This window comes from Gadus chalcogrammus, chromosome 10 (genome assembly GCF_026213295.1).
Source record: "Gadus chalcogrammus isolate NIFS_2021 chromosome 10, NIFS_Gcha_1.0, whole genome shotgun sequence".
NCBI classification, from domain to species: Eukaryota; Metazoa; Chordata; class Actinopteri; order Gadiformes; family Gadidae; genus Gadus; species Gadus chalcogrammus.
Window position 1 is genome coordinate 18,036,147 of NC_079421.1, and position 17,975 is coordinate 18,054,121.

The window sequence follows — 17,975 nt, forward strand, 5'->3', positions numbered from 1 at the left end:
TTAACTGCCAGACTTCACTTGTTTTACTTCTAATACCTGTTTGCTTACAATTCCATTCAAAAACATTGGTGGACACGCTGTACCGATTGGATTGATTTGATATAATTGCCGTGATGATTAAAGGAAGTGAACTTGATAGGTGCAGTGGGAAAGAGGAGAGAAAATGTAGGTGAGGTGTGTAAGCTAAGCAACCTAGCTAAAACAGGGAAAAAATCATTGCAAGGTAAGAAATCACTAGAATCAACCACAACCTTCCATTGGTGTGCAGAGAGGCAACAGAGATGCATACTACAAAAAACGGGGAAGCCCTTTGAAGATGATTATGGGGCTGTAATGACTGAGATCACAAATTTGAGAAGAGAATGAAAGTATGCTGAACAAGAGAACAAATGACTACTTCAGACAGAAATTTGTGGGGCACAATATCAATGAATCTGATCATAAAAAGCCCAAGGCAAAACCATGAGAGAGATAAGAAATTCTGCAAGGAAGTTTACCTATGTCCCGAACCATGATGCCTTTCAAGTCATCCACCTGCATCTGAGTATCAGTGAGGCGGTCTGACCCCCGTGGATCTGAATGGTGTTTCTTTGAAGAGAGAAGAGGCGTAGGAGGATAAGTGAACAAGAGTTTCAAAAGTATTTTCATAAAAAAAAAAATTAAAAAAAAATTTCATCCGAAGCATCATATAATCCAGTGACATTCCTGGTGCACAATTTTTTTGGTCTCCGATTCTTGCACATCTCCTTATCTCACCGGAAAATAATCGGATTCGTGCCCGTTCCATTTTGTAAACCCTGACTGTCGTTTGAATTCAAAAGATCCTACGCCTAGCCCCGGCAGTGATAATTACATGACAGTTAAGCCAGACAGGTCGACCTCCAATCAAAGTAAGGCTTTATGTGATCTCATCAAAGTAAGGCTTTGTGTGATATCAACAAGTCGTCTGTAATATTATGTCAAGATAACATATATATTACTATACAACTATCACTATACTATGCATCATTTCCCTCACCATCTGAGCAGCCAGAGTGGATGAAAATTCACTGTTCATTGCGTATGGCAGGGCCGTCTGGGCCCGTGAGCCGTAGGTCGTCTGGAAGCGCTTCTTCACCTCACTGAGAAAGCTGAAGGCACGGGACCTCTCAAAGTCCTGGCAAGAATGTGATACATGATACATTCATCAGTAGATGCCCAGTCACTAATAATAGTTCAAGAAAAACAGAGATACTTACATCGTCCGTGATGCACAGGTATATGATTCGGTCATGACAGATGTAATGAAAGAGATAGCTGAAAAAGAGGAACGTTGGTGTCAATGTCGGAGATTCATGTTTATATCTGTAAATATATTACCCGGATGGTATTCAACCATTCATTCTATGCCCATTATTCTCATTTGTCTAGTCCATTCTCAGACTAGAAAGAACGCATTACCATAGGTTGTGTGGTTAGTTTGTGTGTGTGTGTGTGTATGCGTGTGTGTGTGTGTGTGTGTGTGTGTGTGTGTGTGTGTCTGTGTGTGTGTGTGTGTGTGTGTGTGTGTGTGTGTGTGTGTTTGAGGGGAGGCTAGGCCTACCTGCCATGGCTGTATGTAAGCTTGTTGTTTTCAGAGGGGATCTTGGCCAATATCTGTTCCGTGACTTCGAGGAAGTTCCCACCGCACCATGCGTGCTTGGCCAGGATCGTGGTCCCGCGGGCCACCACCGCAAAGAGGATTGCCATGGCAACAGGCAGATTGACACTGGCACGAGAGAAAGGTTCCACATATAGACGTTGTTTACCAATGACAACCAGTGAAAAGAGACAGGATACATTTCAAATGTTGAACGAGTAAGAAGAGAAAGGACGAGGGAGAGAAAGGGGATACACACATATGTATGACAAATAGTGTAAGTAATTAAATGAGATTTCAACGCGAATCGTAAATCACGAGAAACGAAAATGATAGCTGACTTCAATGTAGGGAGAACCACAACAAGCCCGAATTCAGTCGATATTGTTGTTTCTCGAGAGGAAATCTAGCGTGTCCTTGGTTTACGATAACTGCAATAACCTAATAAACACCTTTGACTTCTTCGAGGCTTGATGAATGTGATGTCAGGCGACTTCTGTCATTTATAGGGAATTCAGACGCTAGCGAGCTAGCTAATCCCTCTCCCTTCGAGTTTTTTCTGCTGAGGATATCGCCCAGCCCTGGATAACAGACAGGGTCCATATGGAGGATGTAGTTTTTCTAACAGTCCTCGCCGTTGACAGTACATGGAAAATGTACCTCTTTTGAACTACATATATATAACTTCCTGTCAGAACTGACTAACGTCATATGTTTTCATTGACGTCATATCTCGGCGACGCCATACAACAACGTTGTTGCTAGTGCACCCTGATCGGAAGGCGAAACATGGCTGGGGATTGCGAAAAGAAACCAGTTCTGGAGATGGTATGATTTAGATAACATCGCATTCAATTTTCACAAAACAGATGTAAAGTTATGTGACTGTTTAACGATAAATTGGAACGTCATCTCGCTGTTAAAGTAGCCAATCGTATCCGGCTGAGTGGAGATAACGTTATCGCTCACGTGGAGTACAAACAATGTCAAGAAAAATAAAAGTCAGCTTTGGTCAAATTTGGGTACTTCTAAATCTGTACAAATTCATTATATAACAAAGTATATTAAAACAATGAATCTAAAATTGAAATAGCCTGATTATACCCTCCTCACTTTAACCCCCACTAGAGGGCAGCAGATGAGCAGAGGGATGTAGCGATAACCAGACCCCGCTGATAAACCACTGCTTCACATTAGTCAGAACGTTTGTCCTAAAGAATGTTGGTTTGGTGGCGTCTTCATAGTCATGCACGCAACGGTAATGCAGTGCACATTGCTAATGAGTGTGACACAGCTGGTCTTTGTCAGCCCATTGTCTTATAGATAACAGCTTTTTCCATGACCCTTGTGAGGATGAGACCTAACGATAGAAGAGAACCAAAGGCTTGAAAAGAGGAACTTGGTCGAGAGAGCTGATGCGATGGTTGTTCTGTTGTTCAATGTAGATGCAGGCGGATGGAGGCGATGAGGGTTGTGTGACGTACGTTCTGCACAATGAGGATCACACACTGGGGAACTCACTCAGATACCTGGTGATGAAAGAGTAAGTACTGCCGAGATGATGACCACCCAGCTTAAAACGTCTTCATACATACTTCTTTCCACCATGCATTTGACTTTCAGTTCTTGTGCCATAAGTTAATAAGAAATAAATAAGAAATTGTTTTTCCTTGTCTCTGGTACGAGTGATTTCATGTCCAAAAATTCAAATGATAAGGCTTCTTTTTACAATTACAAATTCATAATTGCATATATTATAGGTCTTTACACATCAAACAGAGATCTCACAGCAACATTTATAATGTTGTTGCAGGCAAATGTTTGGAAATGGGTCTGGAAGAAGGCCTGGGATAGTTTTGTGTGCACATTCTACAACTTCATTCATTCAACAGATTCATCGTCTGTGATTGGTCAGCGAACATTTATTGCATCCATGCAATACATCTATATTTCAACCTGGGGATATGACTGACTGGCTGGTGTCATAGCTTTAGAGCACCTTATTATTTTACGGCCTCGTAAGTCATATCGGCATCTGTGGGAAAAAAAAGTTTTTTGACGTAATTTGAACAAGCGACTTGGTAACGTCAAAGTTCAATAAAAGTTAGTTTTCACTTTTTAAGTCAATGTATGTGTTAACAAAAAATTCAACCCTCATAGTGTTTGTCTGCCTTGTGTTTCTGTCAGTGTGGACGTGGAGTTCTGTGGGTACAGCATCACACACCCCTCTGAGAGCAAAATCAACTTTCGCATTCAGACACGAGGTAGGTCACCGAATCCTGCACTTCCCTTGACTTTCTTTGATGTTTTGATCGAACAAATATCAAAAATGTACATCCCAAAGCATATTTATTGTAGCTATATCTAAGAAACATTATATTGGTATGTTGTAGTTTTAAAGAGGGAATAGAGTACCACAGGCCACATTTAAGTTGACTTACAAAAGGGTGCCACCTTCTTACAGACATAAACAACATATATTATCGAAAAATATTATAAGTCCAAATGTTCGGACATAGCAAATTGATACCTAGCTGTCACATGTCAAGGGCCAAATATAATAGAAGTATGTGATCATTATTTCTGAAGATTTAAACCGCTATTGTTGCAGCGAAAAAAAAAAGAACAAAAGAAAATCTGCATTAATAAATATTTTTTATTTAGTCAAATAATAATTTTAACTAGAACTAAAATGTATATATATAATTTTTTCAATTTTCAATTCATATTGTATTTACAGCCTTAGCAAGATGCTTTAGGTTACTAAACTAGGCTTTCTTGCATCTTGGGCTCTGGTTGTCATTATGTCAGTATTGCTTTTGTAACGCAAATTATTCATCCACTGAGTTTTCCCCAGAAAATGGTATGAGCAGTAAAGCCATTCCACAACCGCACACAATAATTGGAACAGCTTCTACAAACAAATGTAGCCACGATAGTCCTCAATGTGGGTAAACGTAGCAATAACTTCCCAGAATTTCTGGTCTTTTGGTATCCATGAAACCTCTAGAGTATCGCTTTGATCTGGCCTGATCGCGCTGAAATTATGACTACTTCGAATTTTTGGTGCAATTATTTGATTTCACATTTTTGTGAACATCATGAGTCAGGAGTTAATGAAGAGCAGCTGCTTAATTTGGAATAAAAAAAGAACCGTAGGCATTTTAGACATGGAAAATATCCAAACACAGTGCCAAGCACAAATTGTTTCTAAAAAATGTAGGCCAAATATGTACACACATTCATGATAAACATGTCTTTCTTTTGGGTGTTTGAGATGTAGTTGGCTGAGACACACCAATTCATTCCAAAATTGATTGCAGAACACATTTTTAATTCACGTTCTGCAAACCATAATTGCCTGCATTGGATTATTGAATGATCAGAAATGCATTAGGACATTTCACGGCCAGCCTTTTCTGGTTCTTTCTTTATTAAGATTTTCCAGGTCCATAGATTACAGTCAATAATAAAAATACATATCATACTTCTCAATAAGACGTCTGTAGATGTAAATAGCCCACAGAAAAGTATCACAGGTTCAGTAAGCAGTACAAAAATGAGCAGGGACCCATCAGTACCTCATTCATACTGTATTATATCCACATAAGCATTTTACGGCCAGCCTTTTCTATACATACATTCAGTCGTCCCTCGGAGTGACATCCAAACATGCTCAGCTACAGTTTCCATAGCGGAACATCAGCGCACGAAGCTGTTGGCACCACAAACCCTCTGATGCCACGCAGCTGCACATGCACGCCAATCCAATGGGTTTCTGATTATAAAGACCGGTAACAGAAGTTGCTGATCCGTGTCCCATCATCTGGTCCAATCAACTCATAACTGCCCTCCGTCTTCTATAAAGGCTCTGCTCAATAACCTGCTTTGAAGTTTCATTTTGTAATCAAACCTATAAATGAGCTCATTTGCATTGTCAAATATATCTGTGTGTTGGTGTGTGGATATATATATATATATATAATATATATATGAAAGCTCATATAATAAACATATGAATGTTTATTATATGAAAGCTCATATAATAAACATGAATGTTTATTATGTAATGCCAAAAACAGTAAAAAGCTGTTCTATAGCACAGCTGTTTGTATATAGAACATGTGGTTGTGCTTAATACTGGTATTCCCATTGCTGCCTGTTTCCCTTTGGCCATCCTAGGGGGCATCCCGGCCACAGAGCCCCTGAGGACGGGCTTAACGCAGCTCAACCATGTGTGTCAACATGTGCTCAACACCTTCCAGGTAGGTTCTCAGTAAACACAAAACAAGGGAGTTTAATGCACCGCGGGTCATAGGCGGTCACAGGCTCCAAAAAAATAATTGGTGTCTTTTTTTCGATGAAATGTCATGTACACATGACCATGAAGTTGGAGCACAAAGTGATGTCGTTTTATGATCTGAAATGTAGAAAAGGTTGATAAGATACATGAAGAATGTTCTTCTGTGTCAATTATTCAATCAGTTTCAATATTGCACTAGTTAGGATATTCTGGGACATCTGTGATCCCAAGAGTGATTGCCAAACCATTTTGTAGTCTTTATTTTACCAATATTTAAAAAGTGCAGTCTTATTGTTCGATAAAACCCTGTTATGCATCATCAATGCATGTGTGCAACCAAGGAATGATCATATCGTACTGTTAGTGATCATTAACCAGAACCCCCTTTTTAGTGGACTGGTGATTTTATAGTCGATATGCGTTTTGTGATTTCCAAAGTGGGCACAGATCAGGCAAGCTGATGATGCAGCTGCATGGCACAGGTGTGATGCCACATAAAAACAATCTTTGCCTTCTGGCTGAACACATGACGCGGCTCCGTTCGGGTTCTTCAAACATGTGCTGTAAACTGGAGCCAAACAACGCTTAATCTAATCGCCCGAATCAAGTAACGACAGCCTTTTGACTAAATATTCCCTTGTTCTATAAGTTTGTGTTTATACGTTTTTTGCATGTTTACATGTTGAAGTGACCAAAAATCTGAAATAAAAAAAGACCGTTGGACCGGGGTGTTTTCACCAGTGCCCCGTCTGAGGGCTTGTTTGCGACGTTGTTTGGGGGGATTTCGGAGGTTTGCCTTGGTGTAGTGTGGGGGGGGGGGGGGTCAGGTCACGTGAGGGGAGCCATGCATGCGGTGCTCCAGCCCCAGCAGGATTGTACCCTAGTCAGAGGGGTAGGCACACAGACATTGGCACACACCTAAATGTCCCCCCACCCGGTTCTCTCCTCGCACTTTTCTTGTTTTCATTCCTGTGGGGTGGCAGCGGGGGGGGATCTCTGGTTGACGGTTCTCCTCCTGCTCTACAGGCCCGGGTGGACGAGTTCAAGGGGAACCAGGATCAGTCCATGGAGTGAAACCCGCCCAGTGGGAGAATGGAGCACACACACACACACACACACGCATGAATGCACACACACACACACACACACATACACACCACAACTCTGACACAAGGCCAGAGTTGTTTGTATAGTTTTTCATTTTTGCCCATTATTTTATCCATTGCGTGAAATGTACAGAATGATTGGATAAACAATAAAAGTCATGTTTTTGGATATTGTCCATTTGGCTTTGCAAAGTCTATTCTTGAATACTCGTGAAGCGTGTTGAACGATGGATTGCATCGGTGCCTTTTGTTTGTGTTTTGGGTGAAAGGAAGGCTAGAATGTCCCACTTAGCAGGATAATTCAGGGTGAATGACTTCATATGGTACCAAGAAGTGAGAAGGCCAAAGAGAGGAGCGACATAGAGAGGGAGGGAGGGAGAAATGTATGGAATGGGGTGAAGCAGTTTAATCAAATCCCTCTGCAGATCAGATTTGATAAAGAGAGGCTGAGGTCTCCAAAGCGGATGTTTTTTTTAGATGGGACTCTGACCAGGAGAACCAGAGGAAAAGGAAATGCTAACCTTTTACAAAATTTGGTCAGGAGTGAAAATATTTGCACAGTGGGTGTGCTTGAAAGGATTTTGTTGGCCGATTTAGGATCCAATTACTGTTTCCATGTTGTGTAACATGACAAGAAAAATATAATTGGATAACTTTGACCTTTAACTCGTTAAAGTAGACTGAAGCAGAAGCACAGCATGCAGTCAGAGTAAAGGTATAATGCATGACAGCAACTCCTTTAAAACATTGTTTGAAAAAGCGTTATAATTCCCCCCGCTACAAGACTGTCCCTTATTAGATGTTTTTTTTGAAGGTTAACCACAAAAAAGTCCATATCCTGCCTTTCCAACATTTCCTGAAACATGCTTAGCCATTTGAACCACAAGCCGTCTGCTGTCCGACGGTGTTTCCAGATAACACACTTAGTGCAGGAGGATTAGAAGCACGATGGCGCCTGAAATGAACACTGGGGATCTCCAAATTGAGTTAAGGAAAACGTAGATTCTTGAAATGTTATCCTGTATATCAACTTGGTTCAGTTTTAAATCGTCTTGTTTTAGGACTCCGACGGTCAATTGACATTGGAAGTCTTCGGCATGGGCCTTACCAAAAACAACCATGCCTTGTGGTCTGGCTACGATGTCAGGCCGTGTGTATTCTTGGAGTGTTTGTTAAGTGGAAAACAACTTGACATGGGTGTGTAGATTTTGAAGATGCTTGTTTCCCCTCAAGGTCTGGAAGCGGGTACTGTTTAAACAAAGGTTAAGGACCAGCTGCCAGGGAGATCTGGCTCAATATGACGTTTTGTTGAAATACTACGACCTTTTGTGTTAAACTGCAAGAAATATGGGTGGAATAAAATCCTTGGGTTTATGTTGACGTTGTATATACAATTAAAAAAAAATCACAAGAGAACAGGACAAACATTCATTATGTCCTTCGACCCCTTCTCAGGGAAACGTTTTGGAAAAGCACGCTAGGATTAAGGGTATGGAAATAAAGTCAGTCATCAAGACTCAATTTTTATATTTATAACTTAGTTAGTTACTTTCAATTGATTTAAATTCATGATTGTGAATGAATAATGATTATCTTATTCACATACATGGCTTTTCCATATTCATGGTGACATAACATATTGGGGGCAGGTGAATGACGTTGTACTGCAATGCAGGTCAGTGTGTTCTCCCTGCTGCATCTGTCATACATACCAGTGCTGGGTGTAAATTTAAATCACATGCAGCCATACCAGACAACTAAATTAAGCACACGTTTCATCTTTGACCGACAGTACTTCCCACAAAAAAGGGTATTATTTGTGTTGTACCCTCAGTGTTTTTTACACAAATCACTAAGTTGGTCATTATTTATTGTATGATAAGCATCTGAACTTAATTTAACCTTGTCAGTAAAACAGTAACGTTTCCCGTGCTAATCTGTCTTAATGTAAACATGCAAAGGAAAGGCTACGCCTAAGACCTGTGAGAAAGTGATACCTCACTCATTTTTCCAGGAACATCCTGTTGTAAGATGAGGTCATATATTGAGATTACAGAGGGTTAGGGCAGTGAGGGGAACCATACAATCCCATTGTAGTTTGCCGACATAATAAACACTTAATGGCAAGATAATGTTTATTGGTCTTGTGAACACGTACAAGTAGATGCTCAGACGTTCATTTATAGATGCTGAATTGCTCCCGCATTCAATGCAGAGAAGCAACCATGATTCATCATTCGTCAGATTCTTCATTCTTCAAGTGAATGCTTCAACAATATTAAAACAAATAGGGGAATGGGTTTACATTTGTCAGAATTAAGTAAAAACATTCAGGTTTCGTCGCCAGCAGTACATTTTTATACTTAAAGCCCACCACAAAACTTACCCACACATACTTATACATACACACAATATCTATAGAAAACATATACATCTTTATATATAGATATATAGCAAAAGAAATTACAATCAAAGCCCATGACGGATAAAAACATTATACAATACAGTTTAAAACAAGTTCTTCATGAAACGTCCTTTCCAATACCATTTTCTAGTACAAAAATACTTAGTTAGACAATTTCAGACAGAGAAAGACACTTTATACAAGATAAAGACTTTATACAATGTGGAAACAGAAAGCATTCAAATGGAGGACACAGTCCTCCCTATGTGGTGTGATGGGAGTCACCTGGTCGGCCAGACGGCAGGGCTTCCTCCGCCTGACCGAGCTGCCGTGACGCTTCGCAGAACAACTTCAATCGCATGACTGTGAGGCAATACTGTCAGGCCTGCTGTCAATGAGAATAATAATGGTGCTTTTATTTTGAATTTACTTTCATGGTTCTGATCTTAACATAACCGACGACTATCTGAATGTCCTTGATCGATTCCGTCACCGGGTTTATACGATTTATTTATGGACCGGAAAGGGAACCAATTAGGTTACGTTTAGCCTTTATCACAGTGAGTTTTTAAAGGCTTTAAGTGGTACAATCACAGACAATTTCATGCATGTAACTAGATATGAAACACTAAATATAAGTAAATAGTTTCACATTTTCTTACGATTATTACTATCAATCCATACATGTATTGTTGTGTGCAAGCATGAATTGTGATCTCCAATAAACTGCGAACATCATTTCTGAGTACATGGTTCAGATGTCAATCTGGCTTTGGCTTTATTGGAACCTTCGTCGGTTAGTACTGTAACGTCGACAGACAAAGGTGGGGTGTCGTCTCAAAACGGGCTCCGATAATCATTGAGTCCGTTCTCTCTTATTGGAGTTGACCATCTGTTGAACCGGCTTCTCCTCTTGCAATGAAGATGTGGAGAGGCCGACATCTTACCCCCTCCGTAAGGTGTCGGTGATGACATCATCAGGTAACTGCCATGACATCATCAGGTGTTTTCGATGACATCATGGGGTGACGTTTTCGTCACAGCAATGCATTGATATCATCAAGGGACCGAGACAAAGGTTTTTTGGCTCGTCTTGTGTGTGTTTGTATGTCTGTGTGTGTGTGTGTATGTGTGTGTGTGTGTGTGGTGTGTGTACGTGTGTATGTGTGTGTGTGTGTGTGTGTGTGTGTGTGTGTGTGTGTGTGTGTGTGTGTGTGTGTGTGCGTTGCTTAAGAAGAACTGTATTTCTGGCTAGAACGGGAGCTGGTGCGGTCCAGTCCGTTTCCCTTCCAGTGGCCCCCAGAACCTCGGCTATCAAGTGTCCTCGTTCTGTAACACCAGCAACACAGGCAGGACTGCACCCACACACACACACACACACACACACACACACACACACACACACACACACACACACACACACACACACACACACACACACACACACACACACACACACACACACACACACACACACACACATACGCACGAGAGTCATGAGATTCTTGTTTATTTCACATTGGGTCATGCGATAACCTAATGAGGAAAGATCAGATGTGTGCGTCACTCTCCTACCTTGAAGCAGTTCTTAAACTTCTGGCTCACGAAGTAGAGGGCGATGGGATTGATGCATGAGTTGAGGGAAGCCATGTTGATTCCTATGTAATCCATCACTAACAGGAAGCTGGAGGGCCAGAGGGTTGTCGTCGATGCATCAGGAAGTCACAGCCCGGAGAACAATAGCTTCTTCTGTCTGTTTCCCTCTGGGAATGTAAATATATATGCTGCGTGTGCATGCATGGGTGTATACCTGAGCAGTTCACAGCGGTTGGGGTCATTCTGGTCATAGATTGTCTTCTTGAGTATACGACTGAGGTGAAGCGGCAGCCAGCACAGGGCAAATATCAACACCAGGCAGAACACTGTCTTGGCCACTTCCCGCCGCTGGAGAACCATAAACACACAAAGACACAAAGACAATGTTGGTCATCTCCGCACCATGTGATCACACGAGGCAAAGGGTCATGGGTTCGTCAGTGAGGGGCCGCCTGGTCGCCGTCCTCTCACAGAACATTTGTAAAATTAAAAAAACAAAAGTGAAGTAGTGGGTGACCTCAAGCTTCATCCTAGTCCGGATCTGGATTCAAATGCACAAGGTTTTAATATAATTTCAATACAATTCTGATCTCTAATCGCCCTTAAAGAAATGGGAATAGGATTGCATGTGTTATCATTACGTCACTATATCAAACACCCCTTGGAGTGGAGATGGCGAAAGCCTGAGTTAGCATTAGAAGCTCGCCCTAGTATATTTTATTTTACAAAAAGCCAGACGGCGTTTTCTTTACATTGCTATTCTCCCTGCCAGAGAGAGAACCCCAGAGGGGGGGGGGGGGGGGGGGGGCGGATACCTGCTTCATGTGGTCGTTGAGGGCGATGCGCATGCCCTTCTTGTGCCGCAGCATCTCACAGGACATGAGTGCGTAGAAGATTCCAGTGCAGGCCAACGGCAGGCAGAAGTAGAAGCCGAAGAGCCACCAGTCCTTCACGTCCTGGTAGAACTATGGGCGGAGGGGGGTTGGGGTGCAATGTGGTATTTCTTCATACACGACACACAAAACAAGTGTAATCAAATAAGAAAGGGACTGAATTATGTAAATTGATTATATCGGGGGTATGTTGGAGTCATGTTTTGAATTGCTCAATAGCACTGGTTCAATTGTTATCCGACGAAATGACGTTAAAGATGAATGTTTACTCAAAGGTTCATCTTTGTTCAGAAGATGCGGTAACGTACATAAGCCAATTTTCTTTATACATTAATTTATTTCTGGTTCATTTGAACCATTGCATGAGGCGGCAGGAGGGCGGTTGTGTTTGCGTCGAAAACCAGAGTCACATCCTCCTGTTCCTGCCGTAGTTTAGTGAGAGTGGACCAGAGTGGGTTCAGCGCTCCGGATAGTCCAGGGCGTACCTTCATGAAGTCGCTGGTCTGCTGAGGATGCAGGAGGCACACGCGCAGCTTGTTGCCCCTGTAGGGCAGCTCCAGCATGTCGAAGGCCAGCGCCTCCGGGATGGCCAGCGCCACGGCGACCAGCCAGATGAGAGTCACCTCCACCGCCTTCCATAGAGGAACGCCCATCCCCTTCACTCTGCTCCACGACGTGACTGCGTGGTAGCTACATGCGCACAAACACACACACACACACACACACACACACAAGCGCACACACACACACAACACATGCGCGCACGCAAGCACAAACCCACAAAATCATACACACATGTATGAAAGCCGCCCGCACACACACGCATACACAATTAAGCACACACATAAACACATTAACATGCACAAATGCATGCAGCCACGCACACAGACACGCACACAGACACACACAACACATGCGTGCACGCAAGCATAAACCCCCAAAATCATACACACATGTATGAAAGCCGCCCGCACACACGCATACACAATTAAGCACACACATAAACACATTAACATGCACAAATGCATGCAGCCACGCACACAGACACGCACACACACACACACACACACACACACACACACACACACACACACACACACACACACACACACACACACACACACACACACACACACACACACACACACACACACACACACATTTTGAAGATGTTATTTGCGTTTGAGCCTAGGTGTGTATTTGTTTGCCTGCATGTATAAGTGTGTGTTATGGGTCATGAAGTGGGTCTGTGTTTACCGGTCGATGCTCAGGGCACAGAGGCTGAGCACAGTGATGCCCACAGAGGCTTTCTGAATGAAAGGCATGAGCTTGCAGATGTACACTCCAAACGGCCAGTCCTCTGCTATCAGCTGCCAGGAGAGACGATACAGATAGACGTGAAGGTTAGGACTCAGTCAAGCATTACTGCACAGCGCATCTCTCACTCTTCAATCAATAGGATGTCATGGACAACCAAATGAGACACAAAGGGGACATGGTTCAAGAGGAACCCTGTTCTCAATCAGAGACCAGAGACACCGTACACGCGTCTTTTCTAGAGGTACTTTTACCAACACATTCTCCCACATAATTTCTTACCAAGTGAATCATAGAAATGCACATGTCCACTAGAAAGCCTCTTAACCCCTCATTATTCAGCTGTCATCTTTTAAATTCTTGCGTCTGGTATTGTTCCACATGGGAGCGCATACAATCAGTCCATTTGGGGAAAGCCTGGTTTAATGACGGCACCGCGATGCAAGTCCTAAGTCCTAATGGGCTGAACCCTTTCAACATTTAGACCCCACCAGGTATGGCCAGAATCCCCCAAAAAAATTCTTGGCCCATGCTCCCCAAAAAGGATTATAAATGGATTGTTAGCATCTGCCTGCTGTCATTTAGCAAGAACAGTTTTCTCAGCCGGCAGCCGGCAGGGTGGGGGGGTGGGGGGGGATCTAACCTTCAAGGCAGCTTGATTTACGAGATCAAGCTCACGCTAGAATCCATCTTGCCAGATATCCAGTTATCCATTCATAAAGAGGGGGGGGGGGGGATTGGACCTTGAGGGGCAGCTTTTTCTGTGAGATCAAGCTCACACGAGAATCCATCTCGCAAGGCTTACAGTTATCCCTTGTGGCCGACACCCTCAGTGGTTCGGACCAATCAGCAGGGTCCTCCCAAGGCCTACGTGGTCTACGTGACGGACAGTGATAGACAGATGGTTTATCCAATCACCTGCCAAGTACTTTCTTAGAGAGTGTCTGCCCTTTTCCGAACTGTTCCCAAGGAACCATCTGAGGCGTTCCCGGACTGCCCAGATGGTTCCGTGTAACACCACCATCTGGCGTGTCAGGTTAGGGGAAATACCTCCTGTAGAAAACTAAACAGAACCAGACTGAAACTGCAAATAAACTCCAGCGGTGGGCTTGTAAACACACCGCAAATAGTCAGATCCCACCGGGGGGAAACACGGATGGGCGCAACCCAAGGCAGCGGGGGCCTCGCCCTCAAAGGTCGAGCGGCGGATATTGTTTCTGACAGGGGCCTACAATAGTCCAACGACACTTGGGGTGAATTGGCGGTCGCTGAGGGGGGGGGGTGGGGGGTTGAGGTTGGGGGGGAAGGGGCGTGGGGGGGGGGGGGGGGGGGGGGGGGGGGGAGAGGCGTGGGTGGGGGGAGGGTGGGGGGAGATGCGTGGGTACCTTGTAGACGTTGATGGGGATGGCGATGAGGATGTAGAGCAGGTCTCCCAGTGCCAGGCTGCCGATGAGCACGTTGGGGCCGTTCCTCATGCACTTGTTCTTGTAGATGATCCTCAGCAGCGCGGAGTTGCCCACCATGCCCAGCACGAAGATCAGGCAGGACACCACCGTGTTGACGTACTTGAACGCGTTCTTGATCTCCGTGGGCTTGTGGCACATGGGCGGGAAGGGGCCCCGGGCTCCGGCTCCGGCGCCGGCGCCGGGGCCCGGGGCCTGGAGCGCCAGGGAGGTCGTCGTGGCGACGCTGCCGTTGGGTAGGCCCTCGGGCCCCGGGGTGCTTCCGGAGTCGGAGGCGCGGGTGAAGCGGGAGGCGGAGCTCTGCGCGGCCAGCAGCACGCACAACAACAGGCCGACGACGGCCCTCATCGTCACCGGTTGGCTGTTCACACGGCACGCACGCACGCACACACACACGCACCCACCCGTACGCGTGCACGTGCACAGGCTGGGACACAAAGGGAGTCTAGCGAGCTAGTTACACAGGCATGCACTCAATGACTCACTAGCCACATTGAGACACATTTAGCAACACACACACATCACACACACCACACACACCACACACACGCGCACACGCACACAGACAAAGGCCCTTCACTGAGACACGAGGATAAGTTTTGGATTTCTTTAGGTTTCCTGTAAAAAGAGGAAGAAAAGAGGAGCAAACAAATGTATCTCAGTTATATTGGCTTTAGTTTTCGTTTCCACACACACATACCTTATCTTATTTCAAGGACAAGCGTCATAATCCTTCTCTCAGATAACCTAAATAAGTAGAAATAAGAGGACTGAAAGGGAGAAAGTACCCTCTGTACGTATTTCTTTTATGGAATTTCCGAAAGTACAAAATCTGGAAAAAAACGAAAAGTAGTTGTGTGTCTGTGCATGGGTGAATTTGTGTGTCAGTCTCTGTGTGTGTCTTGGTGAGCATATTTGTATGTGTGTGCGTGTTTCTGGACAGTGACATTTTGTTTCAAAGTGAACCCCAAGGCTGTGGATCTCTCTACAGTCATGTGTACCCCCAAATCCCCAGGGGGCACCCTGAAGAATCGAATGATTGATGAGGACAATCTAAGAGGCACGGCATCAACAAACGTTCTGTCACACACACACACACACACACACACACACACACACACACAGACACACACACACACACACACACACACACACACACACACACACACACACACACACACACACACACACACACACACACACACACACACACACAAATAGACACAAGAGATCCATACGAGCAAACACACACACACACACACACACACACACACTAGAACACATACACACACACTCGCAAGCAGACAAGATCCTATGCACGCAAACAGACACACAATCTCACAATCTCTTAACAAATGTATAGTCCTTATGGTCAGCAAAGCGAGGCGAAGGTATGTGAGCATTTCCGAGCGAGAGGAAAGTTACACAAACACTTCTAAGCCAATGTTTGTAACAGGTGGTTTCCTACACACATCCAAACAGTGCTACACACACGCACGCACGCACGCACGCACACACACACACACACACACACACACACACACACACACACACACACACACACACACACACACACACACACACACACACACACACACACACACACACACACACACACACACACACACACACACACACACACACACACACACATGCAGACTCCAAGGGCTTGTTTGAGGTATCAGAACAGAAAGAGAGACAAAAGAGATGGTATATTGATGGACAGATAAAACAATTGTGTAAACAAAAGTGTAAAACAATTATTATATATTTCCTATTTTTGGTATGAAGTAAAAAAAAGTTTGAAACAGCTTTCAATTAGATCAGTGCCAAGTGAATATATATGTTGTAGAAACAGTCTCTCTTTCTGGTTGTGGAAATAACATCCCAGCTAAAGTAAAGTTCGGTCTTCCTAATAACCGTAAATGTGACATCTGGAAAACTTTGGAAAACGGATTTCCGCGCGTAACAGTTAATGCATCGATTCTAACCACTTTTTTTTTTCATTCAGTGATTTATATTAATGTGTTCAATGCCTACATTCTTTTTACATAGGCTATCTTTCGTTTAAAATGGAAAAACTCGCACGACAAAATCTTGCCCATGCTGTACATCGTCAAAAGCTCCCAGTTGGCCCTCAGCCACGGGCTGCTCTTTGCTGGGGCTCGGAGCCTCGCACACATGATTCTCTACTACCCAGAAACTATCTCAATCAAAGCCTTCAAAGCGCGTCCAAGTGTACGGAAGCCAGGTCCACTTTTCAGATGGCCCTTTTCTGTTTGCACCGACCCGTTATGAGCCTATAATAATCAAATAGGCTACAACTTTTGACTACACATTTGAACCGCAACACTTTGGGGCTGATCCTGAATGTATAATGTATTGTTAGTGAATCCATATTATAATTGTTCAAATATATGCTAACCATAATAACAATTAAAAAGCAGTCAAATTTCAGCATTTGAAAAAATCGCAGCTCGTAGCTTACTGTTTGTGAGGGATACATTATGAATAAATGCTTTAAATCAAAGAATGTATAGGCCTATTAATAGTGTAGAAAATAAAGTGATTCTCTTTACAGCTTATTCGTGTATAAAAGAATAGGCTTATATATTTTATAAATAATAAAAAATATTTAGGGCTAGTGTATTTGTACATCATTGTCCATCATCCAGTGCACCATTAGTCCGGATTGTCAGAAAGATGCTCGTTCACAAGTCGTGCACAAGGTGCAACTCGATCGAAATACCTAGTTGATAACGTACTAATTTCTAACTTTCTGTCTGTATACATGTCGTCTAAAACATCTCGACTGGACTTACCTGGTATCCAAAGCTTTGGCGAAATGATTTATGTCCCATTCAATACTCCAGTAGATTCCACAATGGAATGGACTCGTGTCACGTTTACCTAACGACTCCGCGTCCACTTTACCCTTGGTTTACAGAGATGGGCCTCTTCAGCCCCGTTCTGTTCTGCTCAGACGATCAAAAAGTAAGTGCGGGTTTTATAGTGGGAAGCCCGGAGTCTGCCGCCAAGAGCCAATCAGAACACAGATACGAGCATCTCGCTCTTTTTTTTTGCATGCTTTCGAACAAACGAAATACGGTGAAATTAAGTCTGAACAACTGGTCGGGCGTATCAGATGTTGGTTCAAGTAAGACTAAATACATTAAAGTTAAATAACTCAGAAGTCTCACAAGCTGTTGGTCAATATTGGTCAATAGTCCATCTGTTATCACTTTATTCGAAGATGTTGCTGTGTGTTGTCGCAA

At 43.5% G+C, this 17,975-nt stretch overlaps 3 protein-coding genes across 4 annotated transcripts; 1 reads left to right on the forward strand and 2 right to left on the reverse strand.

The window, feature by feature from the left end:
- Nucleotides 1–28: 28 nt before the first annotated feature.
- Nucleotides 29–2,190, reverse strand: sybl1 (synaptobrevin-like 1). The gene is made up of 5 exons (XM_056601100.1): nucleotides 2,071–2,190; nucleotides 1,583–1,747; nucleotides 1,239–1,296; nucleotides 1,019–1,156; nucleotides 29–588 (listed from the first exon to the last, which is right to left on the reverse strand). Exons 2-5 carry the CDS (start codon nucleotides 1,726–1,728, stop codon nucleotides 439–441), a joined length of 492 nt encoding a protein of 163 aa, XP_056457075.1. The 5' UTR covers nucleotides 1,729–1,747; nucleotides 2,071–2,190; the 3' UTR covers nucleotides 29–438.
- Nucleotides 2,191–2,349: 159 nt separating this feature from the next.
- On the forward strand, nucleotides 2,350–7,219 carry polr1d (RNA polymerase I and III subunit D). The gene is made up of 5 exons (XM_056600439.1): nucleotides 2,350–2,446; nucleotides 3,064–3,161; nucleotides 3,806–3,882; nucleotides 5,801–5,883; nucleotides 6,948–7,219. Exons 1-5 carry the CDS (start codon nucleotides 2,408–2,410, stop codon nucleotides 6,993–6,995), a joined length of 345 nt encoding a protein of 114 aa, XP_056456414.1. The 5' UTR covers nucleotides 2,350–2,407; the 3' UTR covers nucleotides 6,996–7,219.
- Nucleotides 7,220–10,596: 3,377 nt separating this feature from the next.
- LOC130390696 (endothelin receptor type B-like) lies at nucleotides 10,597–17,691 on the reverse strand. 2 transcript variants are annotated; one of them, XM_056600791.1, is made up of 8 exons: nucleotides 17,523–17,691; nucleotides 14,623–15,318; nucleotides 13,178–13,290; nucleotides 12,406–12,610; nucleotides 11,843–11,992; nucleotides 11,242–11,375; nucleotides 11,007–11,115; nucleotides 10,597–10,786 (listed from the first exon to the last, which is right to left on the reverse strand). In XM_056600791.1, the coding sequence occupies exons 2-8, from the start codon at nucleotides 15,046–15,048 to the stop codon at nucleotides 10,661–10,663; spliced, it is 1,263 nt and encodes a 420-aa protein (XP_056456766.1). In that variant the 5' UTR covers nucleotides 15,049–15,318; nucleotides 17,523–17,691; the 3' UTR covers nucleotides 10,597–10,660. The 2 variants fall into 2 exon arrangements, with proteins under 2 accessions (XP_056456766.1, XP_056456767.1); XM_056600792.1 differs by lacking the exon at nucleotides 17,523–17,691 and having other exon boundaries at nucleotides 14,623–14,860; nucleotides 14,908–15,041.
- Between the last annotated feature and the right edge of the window lie 284 nt (nucleotides 17,692–17,975).